Source organism: Neoarius graeffei, chromosome 7 (genome assembly GCF_027579695.1).
Source record: "Neoarius graeffei isolate fNeoGra1 chromosome 7, fNeoGra1.pri, whole genome shotgun sequence".
Classification (NCBI taxonomy): Eukaryota; Metazoa; Chordata; class Actinopteri; order Siluriformes; family Ariidae; genus Neoarius; species Neoarius graeffei.
In genome coordinates this window covers 20,101,389-20,116,805 of record NC_083575.1, presented here as the reverse complement: position 1 = coordinate 20,116,805, position 15,417 = coordinate 20,101,389, and the positions used below count along the sequence as shown (strand labels likewise).

The 15,417-nt window shown below is 41.8% G+C and overlaps 1 protein-coding gene across 4 annotated transcripts in view; it reads right to left on the bottom strand.

The window, feature by feature from the left end:
• The window catches only part of LOC132889158 (arginyl-tRNA--protein transferase 1), a 220,363-nt gene that overhangs the window by 169,200 nt on the left and 35,746 nt on the right, over window positions 1-15,417 (bottom strand). For all 4 annotated transcript variants that reach the window (XM_060925390.1, XM_060925389.1, XM_060925388.1 and 1 more), the window contains exon 2: window positions 12,836-12,899. In XM_060925390.1, the coding sequence (XP_060781373.1) occupies window positions 12,836-12,899 (64 nt within the window). The remainder of the gene's footprint in view (window positions 1-12,835; window positions 12,900-15,417) is intronic.

Sequence of the window (15,417 nt, the reverse complement as noted above, 5' to 3'; positions counted from 1 at the left end):
GGCCGGTGCAGCAACACGACAGAAGGTGGATTTACGTTGCATTCATGGCCCAAGAATGTTCACACTGCAAAGATTTGGACGCATTTTGCGAGAAGTTCACGGGCATATCGGGCGCCTACGAAGTGGTCTCTCCTCTGCTCTGCACATTTTACTGAAGACTCGTACGAGACCTCTGATCTGTTGAGGAGCTCTGGGTATAAGCCCGTATTGAAAAAGGGTGCAGTACCAACAATTAAAGGAAAAGAAAAAACGACAAGCAAGCATGCATGCATGCATGCATGCATGCATGTATTTATTTAAAAAAAAAAAAAAGACAGCAAGTTCAGTTGCACCAATTCTCCCAGTGTGAGAGCCAAGGGCTGTTGGTAAAACCTGGGACGGGACACACTGCTCGGGCAGCAACCTCCCCGCAGTTGTTGCCAAAACCAGTGATGTCCTGTCCCGGGTTTTAATAATTGCCTGAGCCGAGCAATAATGGCGGAGTACTCAGTATGGAGAAAATGGAGAATGAGTGGACCAGCTGTCTGATTTCTCTGCTGAATATACTCGCCTCAGCAGCAATATCACGCCCTTACATGAAAGGAGCGAATGAACGGAGAACTGAACAAACAACTGAAAGTCAGATTGTTTCAAAACAATCGGCCACAAGATCGGCCTTCAAGAAGCGAGAACACAGACGGGTAAGCTCCGACTCTCATTTGGATATAAAACAACAAAAACAATGTTTACCTGCATTTAAATTAATACATGTAACTTGTATTGTGTGTTTAAGTTACCGGTATAAGATTATTTAATTTGCTTCAGAATGAGATTGTCTCAGTTCATCTGGTTATTTAATTAGCCTTTTACATTTTATCAGTGAAAATGCATGCATGTACGTTGCATAAGTTAGAACACCTATCCTGTTTTATTTATATGACTTCAACCTACAATCAACGAAGTCAAATCAGTCTTTAGTTGAGCAAGTCAGTAACGGTATTTCTTATTTTCACCATAAATTTTTATTTATATGACTTTGGTCTACAGCTGTCAAAGGCCTCGGCCTTAAAACCAGTTACTGCTGTGACGTCACGCACTCAGGGCTGGCTGACTCAGCGGGGCAGCTCCAATGCCAACTTTGCGGTTGATTTTAACCATCAAATATATATTTTTTAAATTCCTATTTATGCAGCATACAAGAGTCAAGGATGGAGATACTATCCACTCAGAAATGTATTTAAAAATAAAGGTTCTGCGTATTTGTTTTAAAGTCACAGTCAACTTAGTGTATATAAACTTCTGACTTTGATGAAAGTAATTAAAAGTTATCTGAAAAATTCTGATTATTCTGACATTTTACCAAAAAAAAAAAAGGGGGATCCTAACGGACCTAAAACAGAAAAAGTTCTCAATTTTACTGTCAGACATGGAGAAAGAAAAAATTAAAATTAAAAAATAAAAAAGAAGTGTCTTTCTAAACTGTATGTAAAATTCTGGTTGCAGCTTTATCCATGTTGAAATCTGTCAGATCCAAAGACCACCAATTCATGCTCGACCATTTTATTTTAGTTAAAAAACACCACCACCACCACCACCACAGGAGGAGGACACGGAAAGAAGAGCTGGCAGTTTTCTCTTTTCACGGTTTTCTTTTTCAACTGAACACACCGAGTTTTTCCATATGGAAGGTCTGGAGGACGTGCCACAGTGGCGTCAGTCAGTCTGCAGCTAGAACCGGCATAATCGGGCGTTAAACATTTACTCATCAGCCAGTGTGACTGGAAATAGGATGATGAGTTTGCTTTAGGAGATTTCTCTTTTGAAGTTCCAGTTTGGCGTCTTCTGCGTTATCGTCTCTGTATTTAATTCTAACCTGACGTATTCTAAATACTCTTCACATATATACATCTTACAGCTCCTTCGAAAATAGATTTGAATACATTTTTCATTTGGAACTTGGTCTTAAATTGCATTTCCATTTGGTTGGCTGCCTTAAACATATTGTAACGATCAACTGTGAGCTACTGGCGTATCCCCCCCACTCTCGCTTATATCAGAACCAAATCCAAGGAATAGGAGACTTATTATGAATGTGGACTTCAACAAATAATCAAAACGAGTAAGTAAAGAGCAGCATCTCTCCCCAGGTATTTCAAATAGTATCCTGGTAACTGGCATTTTGAAATAGCATTTTGCTTCTCGAAATGGCGTCAAAATCCACCCTATATATGCTTCGTAAATACATTCTGTCGGTAAACAGGAAGTTGATGTGCAGCAGACCTGAAAACGGTATACACGGTATAGAACCCCAAGCTGAAGCTCGGTACCAAGCGGCTAGGATTTGTGGTTGCGGAGAAAAAGGGTGTTTTGGACGGACAGAGATACGGATGGACAGAGAGTGGTAAACCAGTATACACTCCCCCCTCCCTTTTTTCCTTGTGCAAAGCAACAATCATGTTGATTGACCATATGTTTTCAAACCATAGCTGATCCAAAAGGCCATAAATTGATGGAAAATCAATAGCAGCGGAGCTCCCGCACAGGCCAAAGGCCCGCGCGAGCGGAGCACCATACGGCCACGTTGATTCGATGATATGGATGGCATCCACGCACGCATCAATTTTCGTCCGTTTCCCAAAAAAAAAAAAGTTTTCGACCAGAGCAAATGTATGCTGTAAATCGATACTAATATCGTAAAATGCCTCTTTATTTTATTGTAAAACGTATTGATTTTGTCGTAAACTTACTCCGAGCACATGCGCACCGCTCACATTCCAAGAAACATGGTGTCAAATTCAACTGCGGGTGAGCGTCCTCCGAATTTATATGTCAGCATTAAAGTAATAAGGAAGAGTGGTGGCGTCATCGTAGATTGATATGCCATCGATTGTGGGCAGGGGGACGTTACTTTTGCCCAGTTGTACGAGAAACTTGTGGCGGCCAGTGAGTTCCGGCCGGTGAACTTCAAAGACGTCCTTTCGAGAACTGCAAATGTGCAGTTCTTCTGCAATGAAGAGAAGGTAGGAAGAGACCATCCATCCAGTGTGTCAGGTGGGTTTTAGTCTTTATTTACTTGCTTGCATACATTGTACTCGTCTGAAATAGCGTGTGTGTAACCATAGAAGTGTATTACTTTGTTGATTAAGGTTGATATCCAGGTAGTAATGTACATACATGATAAATCTTTTCAACTGGACAAACTGGTCCAAAATTGGAGCTAAACAGACTCCGATATCTGCAGTGACATCCAAATATTGCACAAGTCAATCAATAAATGATTTCCTCCCATCATGCAATTGTTCTGTAGGTGTGCAAATCTGCAGGGGTAGGGGAAGAACAAGGGGAAGAAAGAAGATGAAAAGGAGAAGAGAGGAGGAAGATGACAACTAAGGTGGGTCTATTTTATATATTTTAGATACCAAGTATTAAATTGAAAAGCATCATGCTGCTTGCAACATTCCATCTGCAATATCAAAGCATTCATCGCCTGCCATTCACATTTATGCCCATAAACCTTTTACACTAACGACTGGGAAACTAAAGATAACAATATCACAGCTGCCTTTCATGCGGTGTTTCTTTAGTTACCTGAAGGATGTCAAGGAAAAGAAGATGCCAGAAGGGAAGCAGATCTTGAATTACCCTTGCTTGCACCACTTTGTGCCACCAGATGATGATGTGAAATAAAAATAAAGAATTTCTTGTTTGGTATACCATACTCTGTGTCTAGTCATTTGTTCAACCTTTCTGACCACTGAAAGAAGATTTTTTTTTAACCAAACTTTTTTTTTTTCGCATGCTTGCATCAGTTTTGGAGTTCCCAGAGGATGTCATCCATATAATCGAATCAACATGGCCTACCTAAGAAAAAATGGTAAACCCATCGAGTCGATTTTTTGTGGTTTGTACGTGTACCACCACTCATACACACCGCCTAGTGGCCAGTGTTAGTAATTACCAGTCATACACACCGCCTAGTGGCCAGTGTTAGTAATTACCAGTCATACACGCCGCCTAGCGGCCGGCGTTAGTAACTACCAGTCATACACGCCGCCTAGCGGCCGGCGTTAGTAATTACCAGTCATACACGCCGCCTAGCGGCCGGCGTTAGTAATTACCAGTCATACACGCCGCCTAGCGGCCGGCGTTAGTAATTACAGTCATACACGCCGCCTAGCGGCCGGCGTTAGTAATTATCAGTCATACACGCCGCCTAGCGGCCGGCGTTAGTAACTACCAGTCATACACGCCGCCTAGCGGCCGGCGTTAGTAATTACCAGTCATACACGCCGCCTAGCGGCCGGCGTTAGTAATTACCAGTCATACACGCCGCCTAGCGGCCGGCGTTAGTAATTACAGTCATACACGCCGCCTAGCGGCCGGCGTTAGTAATTATCAGTCATACACGCCGCCTAGCGGCCGGCGTTAGTAATTACAGTCATACACGCCGCCTAGCGGCCGGCGTTAGTAATTACCAGTCATACACGCCGCCTAGCGGCCGGCGTTAGTAATTACAGTCATACACGCCGCCTAGCGGCCGGCGTTAGTAATTACAGTCATACACGCCGCCTAGCGGCCGGCGTTAGTAATTACCAGTCATACACGCCGCCTAGCGGCCGGCGTTAGTAATTACAAGTCATACACGCCGCCTAGCGGCCGGCGTTAATAATTACAGTCATACACGCCGCCTAGCGGCCGGCGTTAGTAATTACCAGTCATACACGCCGCCTAGTGGCCAGTGTTAGTAATTACCAGTCATACACACCACCTAGTGGCCAGTGTTAGTAATTACCAGTCATACACACCACCTAGTGGCTAGTGCTAGCCAGTAAAGAAATAAAACAAAAGAGACTGGCTATGATATAAGAAAATTCTACAACCCAGAAACAGACGGGAGCTCCGCTTTTAGGCAGTGCCTAAATCTATATATTATCAGCTGATTTTCACAGAAACTGCCGAGACTGAACTGGAAGATCCTGAAAGGGTGCATGACATCCCACGTGTAACAATTCAGGTATCAATTTCGTTCACGTGCGCAACAGTGGTTAGACCGGTCTCGATAGGGAATCATGTTTTGGAGAGAATTCTGATAGTGACTGGTATTCTTATACAACGGATGAAGGGGCAGATGATTATCAAGGATATCCTGGAGTAAACGGTTATCTTTTCGAGCCCCCAAGACGAGAAACTGATGCCAGTTCACAACACAGAGAGAGAGATTTGCAGAACGTGGTGGTGGTTACTTTTCATCATGTTTTCTTGAACAAAACTAAAAACAAATCGAGTCTTTAAATATTGCAATCTGAGCGCATTTAACACGTTTCAGTTAATAATTAACAATGATAGCGAACGCACATTTTTCTTCCTGTTAAAGTGCCTTAGATATTAAGATCGGATCTTGCAAGCATGTAAATGTTGCTCATAATCCTGTGTCTGGTAGTGTGCATGCGTGCATGCATGTGCGTGAGATAATAGGGGAATCAACGAATTGTCCAAATGTCATTTATTACAATCAACGGGTTTCTTTTTGCTCCAATAATTCCCGTGTGGTCGTTCTGGTGGTGGTGAACACTTGATGAATCGGATTTATTATTCGTAGGTGACAAAATCTGCCCGCCTTGTTTGCACAAACCTCACCCACTGTCGCTTTAGATTAGGGTAATTTCTCGGAAATCCGTGAACCTGTTGTATATGGATTTGAATATCCCAACACAACGCAGCCCTTTCCCATCGTTATTTTTGTAAGATTTCAACAATATCCAATTTCAGCGAGGAAACAAGCACGGAGTCAGATAATGACCAAGATAACCGGACCGGGTTTCCACGCGTGACATCATGCGAGATCAGCCTTGAGGCAAGGCTGCCTTTTTCCAGTTATCCGGGTGTCGCGATTTATTGATGGTTTTGTGCTTGATAATAATGTTATTTTCCCCTCGCTTTATTAATTCATTTTGGTCATTACTAATGATATTCATTTTAAAGCATTACAATTAAGCCATTACAAGACACTTTAATATAATTAGCCCCCCCCCCCAAAAAAAAAAAAAAAAAAAGAGTAAATGTACAGAGCAGCCTGCCCGACACTGGAGGAATATCACCGGGGAACTGGTGAAATAAAAATCCTTCTTTGCAATTGCCTCACACTCACACTGAAGTTAGAACCCGCTTTCCTCCAAAATGGCGGAGGTTTTCCTCCTGGAGCAAGCTGCTATACTGTATTACTGAGCGGCTCTACCTGCATGGACAGCATCGTTAAAAACAGGAGTAAGATGCCGTCCAATGCCACACATTCAACGCCGTTATTAAATGTTCTGTTTCCGGTCCACCGGCCGGGTGAGTGCTGTTTGTGCGGGTGAATTTTTTTTTTTTTAACGCCAGTTTTTCGAAAATTTTTTCGGGTTCATAAATCTAAAATCGAACTTGACATTTCCGCATTCCCAGGGCTTTCCACTAAGGCTCATACTAGCCAGCCATGACAAATAAGTAGCCAGCTGGGGGGGAGGAGGAGTAAACACAAAACTAGAGATGACAATTCCCAGGCTGTGTGAAATGGTGAGAGTAAGTAATGAGTGAGTGATGCAGTGAGTGCTGCAGGGCGCGGATCACAGGCTATGAGGCTCCGATGCTCTGAGCCTGTGTTTATGTGTGTGAGAGAGAGAGAGAGAGCAGCCCCTCCCCTCTCTGCTCCCTGAGTGGAGCTCGTCGCCTTGGTAACGGTGCTCAGGTGCAGGGAAGAGAGACCTATGACAAGCAAAGAGCACTTTTTCTCAGAGTTCCCTCTCCTCAAACAACGGTGATTTACACGGAAACGAAAGGAGCTATTCACAAAATTATTTCACATTGAGTGCTACAAGGCTCTCATGAACACATTGATGTATTTTTTTTTGTCCCTAGTGTAAAAAATGTGGACAATAGAGCGAGTTAAAAACAAGTGACTTTTCTGATTTTGCAGTAAAAGTGCTGTCACGTTTATAATGGGAGTCCATGGGGCAGCGCGCCTGTCCTCTCCTTACTTTCAGTCTTCTCATTCAAAAACTAAGTCCTATCGCTCAGGTAGACACATTGTGTGAATCAAGACAAGTGTGACGACTACTTTTGAGAAAACTGTGCATGTAGAGTGAAATTTGTGGCTGAAAACACAGTTTAAATGAGAAAGTTTGAGCTACTTTTTCAAGCTCTCTACACTCTAACTTAACGAGCTCCACTGAAGTGTAACGCCATAGACACCCATTATAAAGTCTGAATTTCTCCAGATTTGCTCATGGTGTTTGATCTGTGACTGATCAAAAAGTATAGAACCTAGCAAAAAAGTTGAATGCCAGATCCACACAGGAGAATTTTGTCTACGTTTTAAAGTTTGAATCATGTCTCTAGGTGAAAGCATGCCAGAGCAGCGGATGTTTGAAAAATGTGCGATTTTTTTCAATTAATTCCATAGAAAATGAATGGGAAATTTTGTGAGATTTTTTTCACGACTATGTAGAAAAAAAATCGTAGAATGCTGAACAAAGTAATAGCATAGCGAGTCCGATCGAGCCGCACGTTTTGATGTATTGTTTGTCTGTGTGCGATGTATGGTTATTGGGTTATTCGAAATTTGTACGGAAGATGAAAAACAGAACAACAAGAGTTTGCAGTGCTTTGCTCCCTATATGGGAGTCAATAGTTTGCAATGCATAGCACTGCATCACTAATAATAAACTCCTGTGCACGCAGTTCCCAGGATTAAATGTATTTTCCACAGACCATTTATTTATTCACTTTACTCAAATACAAAGTAAAATGGCAGTAAATCATCTTTCTTTTCTTGCATATTGCATCATGAGGCATTCCTGGCTTGTAAATCTCTTATTTTCGGTGCATGACACATTCACGCAACTGAGCATGCTATGAATTAACAACGACAACGGTCTGCAGTGGTGGCTACACAATTAAACGCTCAGCGAACATTTCTCCATTTGTGTATGAAAATACACTCCAACAACTCAGTTTGGTTTCATTTACAACCAACGGTGTCTTTTGATGCCAGCACGTAATTGAACGAGAGAAGACTGGTTTACCGGAGACAAAATAAGCGTCATCTCTGCTTCTGTTCCCTCCGATGTTGCCTCCGACGGCCCCGACACACTACTGCCTCCGCCGAGTGCGCGCGCACACCGCATGTCGGGGCCGCAGATGAGTTACTCTCCCTTGATCAACGAAGTCGGTTGGGAATTTGTGGTTATTATCGGTACAAACAGCGCGAATCACAACTTAAATGAGTGCGGTTCAGTTTGACATTATTGTCAGTCCATTAGATAAACATTTAATTTTATTAAAATCGAAAATTAATATTTAGAGCCTGTGGGCTACAAAAATAATAGTCATTAAAGTAGCCAGCTGGACTTAATTGTGTAGTCGGCTGTATGGCCGGCAGCCGGCGCTTGTGGAAAGCCCTGTCGAATCAGCTCTGCGCATGCGCCGTGCAGCACAAAAAAAATGGCAGCCACCATGAAGGAAGGAGATCCGGAGTTTTCAAACATTTGCTTAAGTGTGAAATCGCAAAATGGTATTCTAGCGAACAACAAAATAGTAAAGATTCAGAAAAACAAAATCATTCAGTGATCATTTTAATAGTGTAATTTCATCCGAACTAGGCCTAACGGTCGATTTAGAACTACAAAAAGTCCATGTGTCGGACATTTTAGGTACCTTTGTAAAAGTTTTGCAAATATTGCAGTCGGCATTTAAAATGCTAACTTAAAGTTTTTGTACAAGTTTCAGTTGATTAAACTGTCATTTTATTAAATGTGTCTGCTTTTGTAATAAAAAAAAGTACTGAAAGAAAAAGCAAACACAGCATTGTGATTTCTTATCCATCCATTAAAAAAAAAAAATCCCTCCCTCCCTACTGAAAATTTTTTTGCTCACCCGGTGGACAGGAAACGGATTTTTTTTTTTTAAGGCTGGCCCAATGCTCTGGATGACTGCTAGCTTTTTAATCAAAAGGGAATCACTTGTAATGAATATTAAAATAAAACTTTCATTTAAATACAATCCCAAACCAGAAAACGTTAGGTCGAAATTTAAATTAAAACTGAACACAGTGATTTACAAATAATCTTTGACCTGCGCTGTACTCAAAACAATAGAGGACACGGTTTTATTTTGGAGGAAAACATTTTTTCCAATTTTGATTCTTGCAACATTTTTCAAAAAAGAAGTTGAGACAGTAAAACATTCATATTTTCTGCCACCATTCTTTGTTGCCGTTCCTTCTCACAACACTTGAAAGATGTTTAGGGACTGAAGACACCAAGTAATGAACCATTTCAGGTGTTATTTTGTTCCATTCTTCACGCAAACAGATCTTAAAGTGCGCAACACAGGTAAATTCAGGAGCAAGATCAATGTAATTCTATTTTATATTAAACTTTGGTCAAATATTTGTCACATTTTGCACAATTTTTTCTTAACTTGCGCAATACCAGAAAAATTCAGTTGAAATCCAGCCATTTGAGGCGAATTGGTCCACCTCTGAAAAAACTTGCCATTTGGATTTCCCGGCAAACATTGATTTTCGTGACGTCACGTGCGGGACGCCTCCCTCTGAATCCTACATCAGCATTGGTTTGCTTATGAGCTTATGGTTTTCTGCAAATTTCTTCAACGTTATCACGTAATTATTAAAATGGTTAACAGATGTATCGTCGGAGGGTGTACATAGCAATATTACATTCTTCATCCAAAGGTGAAGTAACATTGCGCTTAGGTGACAATTCCATATTTCAATGCAAAATCGCTAGCTGCTAAACTTGGTCTACACAGGCTGTGCACTGAAACCGTGCAAGCTCGCGCAGCCTGCTGGCACTTCCGCAGGTGACGCCACGAATCTGGCTCCAGACACCCTTGGGATTTTTCCAGACGCATTTGATTTTATTTTTTTCCTGCTGTAGACAGATGGCCTTGTGCAAAATTACCCTTCTGGATGAGTGTGCAAAGGGACATACTTTCATATTAAAAAAAAAGGATTTGGTCCAGGATATGCACTTTAAGGTGTGACACAGCACGGGGTTGTCATATTTTTCGTTTCAAAATTCTCCACACGTTCTCTATTGAGGACCGAGAGAACAGGCACCCTCTCCCTTCCACAGTCATGCCTTTGTAACAATGTACAGAATGTGGTTTTGCATCAACTTGTTGAAACCTCCTTGGAAAACTTGTCTTCAAGGCAGCATATGTTGCTCCAAAATCTCAGTGCCCAATAAATTTCTGCATTAATGCTCCACTCACAGAAGTGCAAATTACCTCTTGCCAAGAGCACTGATAAAACCCTATTCATGACAGACCTGGAAGGTCCATTATTGTCTTTGGTCCAGAGCACACAGCATCCACTTTTCCCAAAAAAGCCCAGGAATACTGATTAATCTGACAACAGTACATGTTTCCACTGTGTGATGGTCCATCCCAGATGCCTCTGAGCACAAAGAAGTCAACGACGCTTCTGGACACAGTTAGCATCAGGCTTCCTTTTTTCACAGAAAAGTTTTAACTAGCATTTGTGGATGTAACTCTGTATTTTAGTGCTTGACAAAGGTTTGCCAAAGTAATCCTGAGCCCATGTGGTTATATCAGCTATAGATGAACGACGGTTCTTGATGCAAGGATCTGAGATCACTGGTGTTCAACTTGGGCTTGCGCCCAAGTTGCGCCCTTGGGCTTTACGCACTGAAACTCCTCCAGATTCCTTGAATCATTTAATGATGATCTGCATGGTAGTGGGTAAAATACCCAAATCCTTTCACATCTTTGAGGAACAGTGTTTTGGACATCTCAATTTTGTCATGCATTTGTTGACAAACTGGAGATCCTCGCCCCATCTTTAATCCTCAAAGACTAGGCCTTTCCTGGATACTGATTTACATCACCGGTTTCAAATTACATCATTATTTAATGGTTTTGCCTCATTACTAGCCCCAAATTTCCCCCGTCCTAACATTTTTTTGGAATGTGTTACAGGCCTGAAACCAGGGGCGGCTGGTAGTCTTTCAAACGGGAGGCTGGTCGGTTATGATATTTCCAGATTTTAAAAGAAAAAACACATCAGTTTTGCCCATACTCTTGCCTCTGATCTGGCTGATTGTTGGCAGGGTCACAAACTGTGAAATAACAGGTTCTTTTGGCCCATTAGCCTACTGTCCAATATATACATGATGGTGGTGTTGGGGGGGTATATTTTAACATTTTATATTTTAAAATTGTGGCATGTTGTTTAAAAATTTACCTCGGCTGTGTTTTTGTTTAAAATGTTTTCCAAATTGTAGCTGTGTTTAATTCATATCCAGAAAAACATCTATTCCAATATAATATACTCAGCATAAACATTTTAAATAGATTCTGTATTTTTGGTCCATCCATGACATATTACTAAAGTAGCCTATTTACTGTTGTTGATGTGGGTCACTTGCTGTTAGCCAATTCACTTTCTCGTACCAGGAGCGCTGAAAGGAACGAGTATTATTCCCTACCTTTTTCACCAAGTCAGTTTGAGGCGTTGGTCTACCCTGCTCTTTAATTTTAATTTTTTCCTCGAAAGGAAAAATGGCTTCGCCAAAATTAAATCAGCAATGCTCGGCATCCGTGCGCAGCTTTCTTGCTAAGCTGACTAGCCCCCTCAAGTTCAAGTTCAGTCACTCAAATAAATGAAATTTCTGGAACTAAGATAGCAAACTTGACAACACTATATTTACAATGAAAATATATACAAACTAAAAAAAGCTGGTAGAAACCGTATGTAATGAATGAAATCGAAATGTAAGCCGATCTCTTACAATACACCACAGCACTTGCGAATCCGCATGGGACTGAACTGATGTTGCCAGATACTGCTGACGTTATCCAGCCCAAAATATGTTCAAAACCCGCCAAAATGCACTTAAAACCGCCCAATCTGGCAACACTGTACCGCTGCCTGTCTATAGTTGAAACGAGCTGTCAATTAAAGAAAATATCCGGCCGCTTTCACCAATCACCAGTCTCCTCGCGGAAACTCCCATGTCCCTCCCATGTGAGGCTGGGAGTCCGTAGGCGGGCATTTTCGCAGTATTTGTCCAATAACTGTCTTGCATTTTGAGATTGAAAAGCGCATAGCTCCCAAATGCCGTTGAAGTCCACTGAGGCTGGGAGTCCATGAGACTCCGTGGGCGGGCATTTTCGCAGTATTTGTCCAATAATCGTCTTGCATTTTGAGATTGACAAGCACAGAGCTCCCAATCCACTGAGGCTGGGCTGCATCGCACTGTCACGAGGGGGAAAAACTCACGCACACATTAGGCGAACTGGGGAAAGTTATAACGGAATGATTTCGCACTGTAGTTGGGTTGAGCACATATATTTCTATGATTCTGGATCTGAAATAGCAATGTTATAAGGTCGGCTATAACATAAGCCTAGCACAATTCATCCTACACGATGTTTGTCATTTTTAGAGGAGGCTGAGCCTCCCTCGTTGTCTTAGCAATCGCCCGTGCCTGAAACACAGGAATGGATGTATATTGACAAATGAAATCAAGCTGACCAGAAAAAACATGAAATATCTTGGGAAAAATTTGGGAATACCATCTGCAACAAAATACAAGTCAAAGTAAAGTTAGAAATAAGTGCTTTTTTTTTTTTTTGCATTTTCCATACCATCCCAACTTTTTCTGATTCAGGGTCGTTCTACATCAGCTTACTCCAGCATGTTGATAATGTATTGATATTAAATTTTTTTGTATTGAAATCAATCAGATTAAATGTGTTCATGAACAGACCAGATGGAGAAATTTAAGTATAAGAAAGAAAATTTAACTGAATTTAGGAAAACTGTTTTACATACCGTCTCCATCCCCGGTCAATGAGGTCTTGGTAGTCCTGAACTGTCAGTGAATGGGCCCACATACCTGCATACAAGTTTAGGGAAAAAGGGGGGAGGGGAGAAACAAAAAAGGGAGAGAGAGGGAGGGAGGGAGAGAGAGACACACAATAAGAGAGCGAGCAGATGTGAGACAAATACATACAACCAATAAAATATTAAAACATTTAGCAGATGGTTTGATCCAAAAGGACTTAGCAGAGAAGCAGGACACAGTAAAGCATACAGTGGTGCTGGAAAGTTTGTGAACCCTTTAGAATTTTCTATATTTCTGCATAAATATGACCTTAAAACATCATCAGATTTTCACACAAGTCCTAAAAGTAGATAAAGAGAACCCAGTTAAATAAATGAGACAAAACTATTATACTTGGTCATTTATTTATTGAGGAAAATGATCCAATATTACAATATCTGTGAGTGGCAAAAGTATGTGAACCTCTAGGATTAGCAGTTAATTTGAAGGTGAAATCAGAGTCAGGTGTTTTCAATCAGTGGGATGACAATCAGGTGGGAGTGGGCACCCTGTTTTATTTAAAGAACAGGGATCTTCACAACATGTTTGTGGAAGTGCATCATGGCATGAACAAAGGAGATTTCTGAGGACCTCAGAAAAAGTGTTGTTGATGCTCATCAGGCTGGAAAAGGTTATAAAACCATCTCTGAAGAGTTTGGACTCCACCAATCCACAGTCAGACAGATTGTGTACAAATGGAGGAAATTCAAGACCATTGTTACCCTCCCCAGGAGTGGTAGACCAACAAAGATCACTCCAAGAGCAAGGCGTGTAATAGTCGGCAAAGTCACAAAGGACCCCAGGGTAACTTCTAAGCAACTGAAGGCCTCTCTCACATTGGCTAATGTTAATGTTCATGAGTCCACCATCAGGAGAACGCTGAACAACAATGGTGTGCATGGCAGGGTTGCAAGGAGAAAGCCACTGCTCTCCAAAAAGAACATTGCTGCTCATCTGCAGTTTGCTAAAGATCATGTGGACAAGCCAGAAGGCTATTGGAAAAATATTTTGTGGACAGACGAGACCAAAATAGAACTTTTTGGTTTAAATGAGAAGCGTTACATTTGGAGAAAGGAAAACACTGCATTCCAGCATAAGAACCTTATCCCATCTGTGAAACATGGTGGTAGTAGTATCATGGTTTGGGCCTGTTTTGCTGCATCTGGGCCAGGACGGCTTGCCATCATTGATGGAACAATGAATTCTGAATTATACCAGCGAATTCTAAAGGAAAATGTCAGGACACCGGTCCATAAACTGAATCTCAAGAGAAGGTGGATCATGCAGCAAGACAATGACCCTAAGCACACAAGTCGTTCTACCGAAGAATGGTTAAAGGACAATAAAGTTAATGTTTTGGAATGGCCAAGTCAAAGTCCTGACCTTAATACAATCGAAATGTTGTAAGGACCTGAAGCGAGCAGTTCATGTGAGGAAACCCACCAACATCCCAGAGTTGAAGCTGTTCTGTACGGAGGAATGGGCTAAAATTCCTCCAAGCCGGTGTGCAGGACTGATCAATAGTTACCGGAAATGTTTACTTGCAGTTATTGCTGCACAAGGGGGTCACACCAGATACTGAAAGCAAAAGGTTCACATACTTTTGCCACTCACAGATATGTAATATTGGATCATTTTCCTCAATAAATAAATGACCAAGTATAATATTTTTGTATCATTTGTTTAACTGGGTTCTCTTTATTTACTTTTAGGACTTGTGTGAAAATCTGTTGTTGTTTTAGGTCATATTTATGCAGAAATATAGAAAATTCTAAAGGGTTCACAAACTTAAAGGGGAACAGAGGGCAATATATAGAGTAAATATAACAATAAAACACACATTAATGAACCTTATTCAAGACTTACAAAAGTTTTTTGTTCCAAGGTTGAAAAGTTAGTGTGTTTTGAAAGTAGCTCGAGCAAACTATTTCCGCAGTTTGAACAGCCCGCCATGATATTAATTTTATCCAATCAGAATGCACGTTGGGGCGGCACGGTGGTGTAGTGGTTAGCGCTGTCGCCTCACAGCAAGAAGGTCCTGGGTTCGAGCCCCATGGCCGGCGAGGGCCTTTCTGTGCGGAGTTTGCATGTTCTCCCTGTGTCCGCGTGGGTTTCCCCCCACAGTCCAAAGACATGCAGGTTAGGTTAACTGGTGACTCTAAATTGAGCGTAGGTGTGAATGTGAGTGTGAATGGTTGTCTGTGTCTATGTGTCAGCCCTGTGATGACCTGGCGACTTGTCCAGGGTGTACCCCGCCTTTCGCCCGTAGTCAGCTGGGATAGGCTCCAGCTTGCCTGCGACCCTGTAGAAGGATAAAGCGGCTAGAGATAATGAGATGAGATGAGAATGCACGTTCATTTTCTCTGCATAACACTCATGACGTATGTATGTGCCCAGGTGTGTCGGCTCATTGAGGTTGGGAATAGCACGTGTGAAATACCTGTTTCTGCCTCTTGCGACGATTTCGCAAGTCCACGGGTGGCACCTATCTCATTGCAGCAAATAAATTCTGCTGGACTCGTGAGCAACT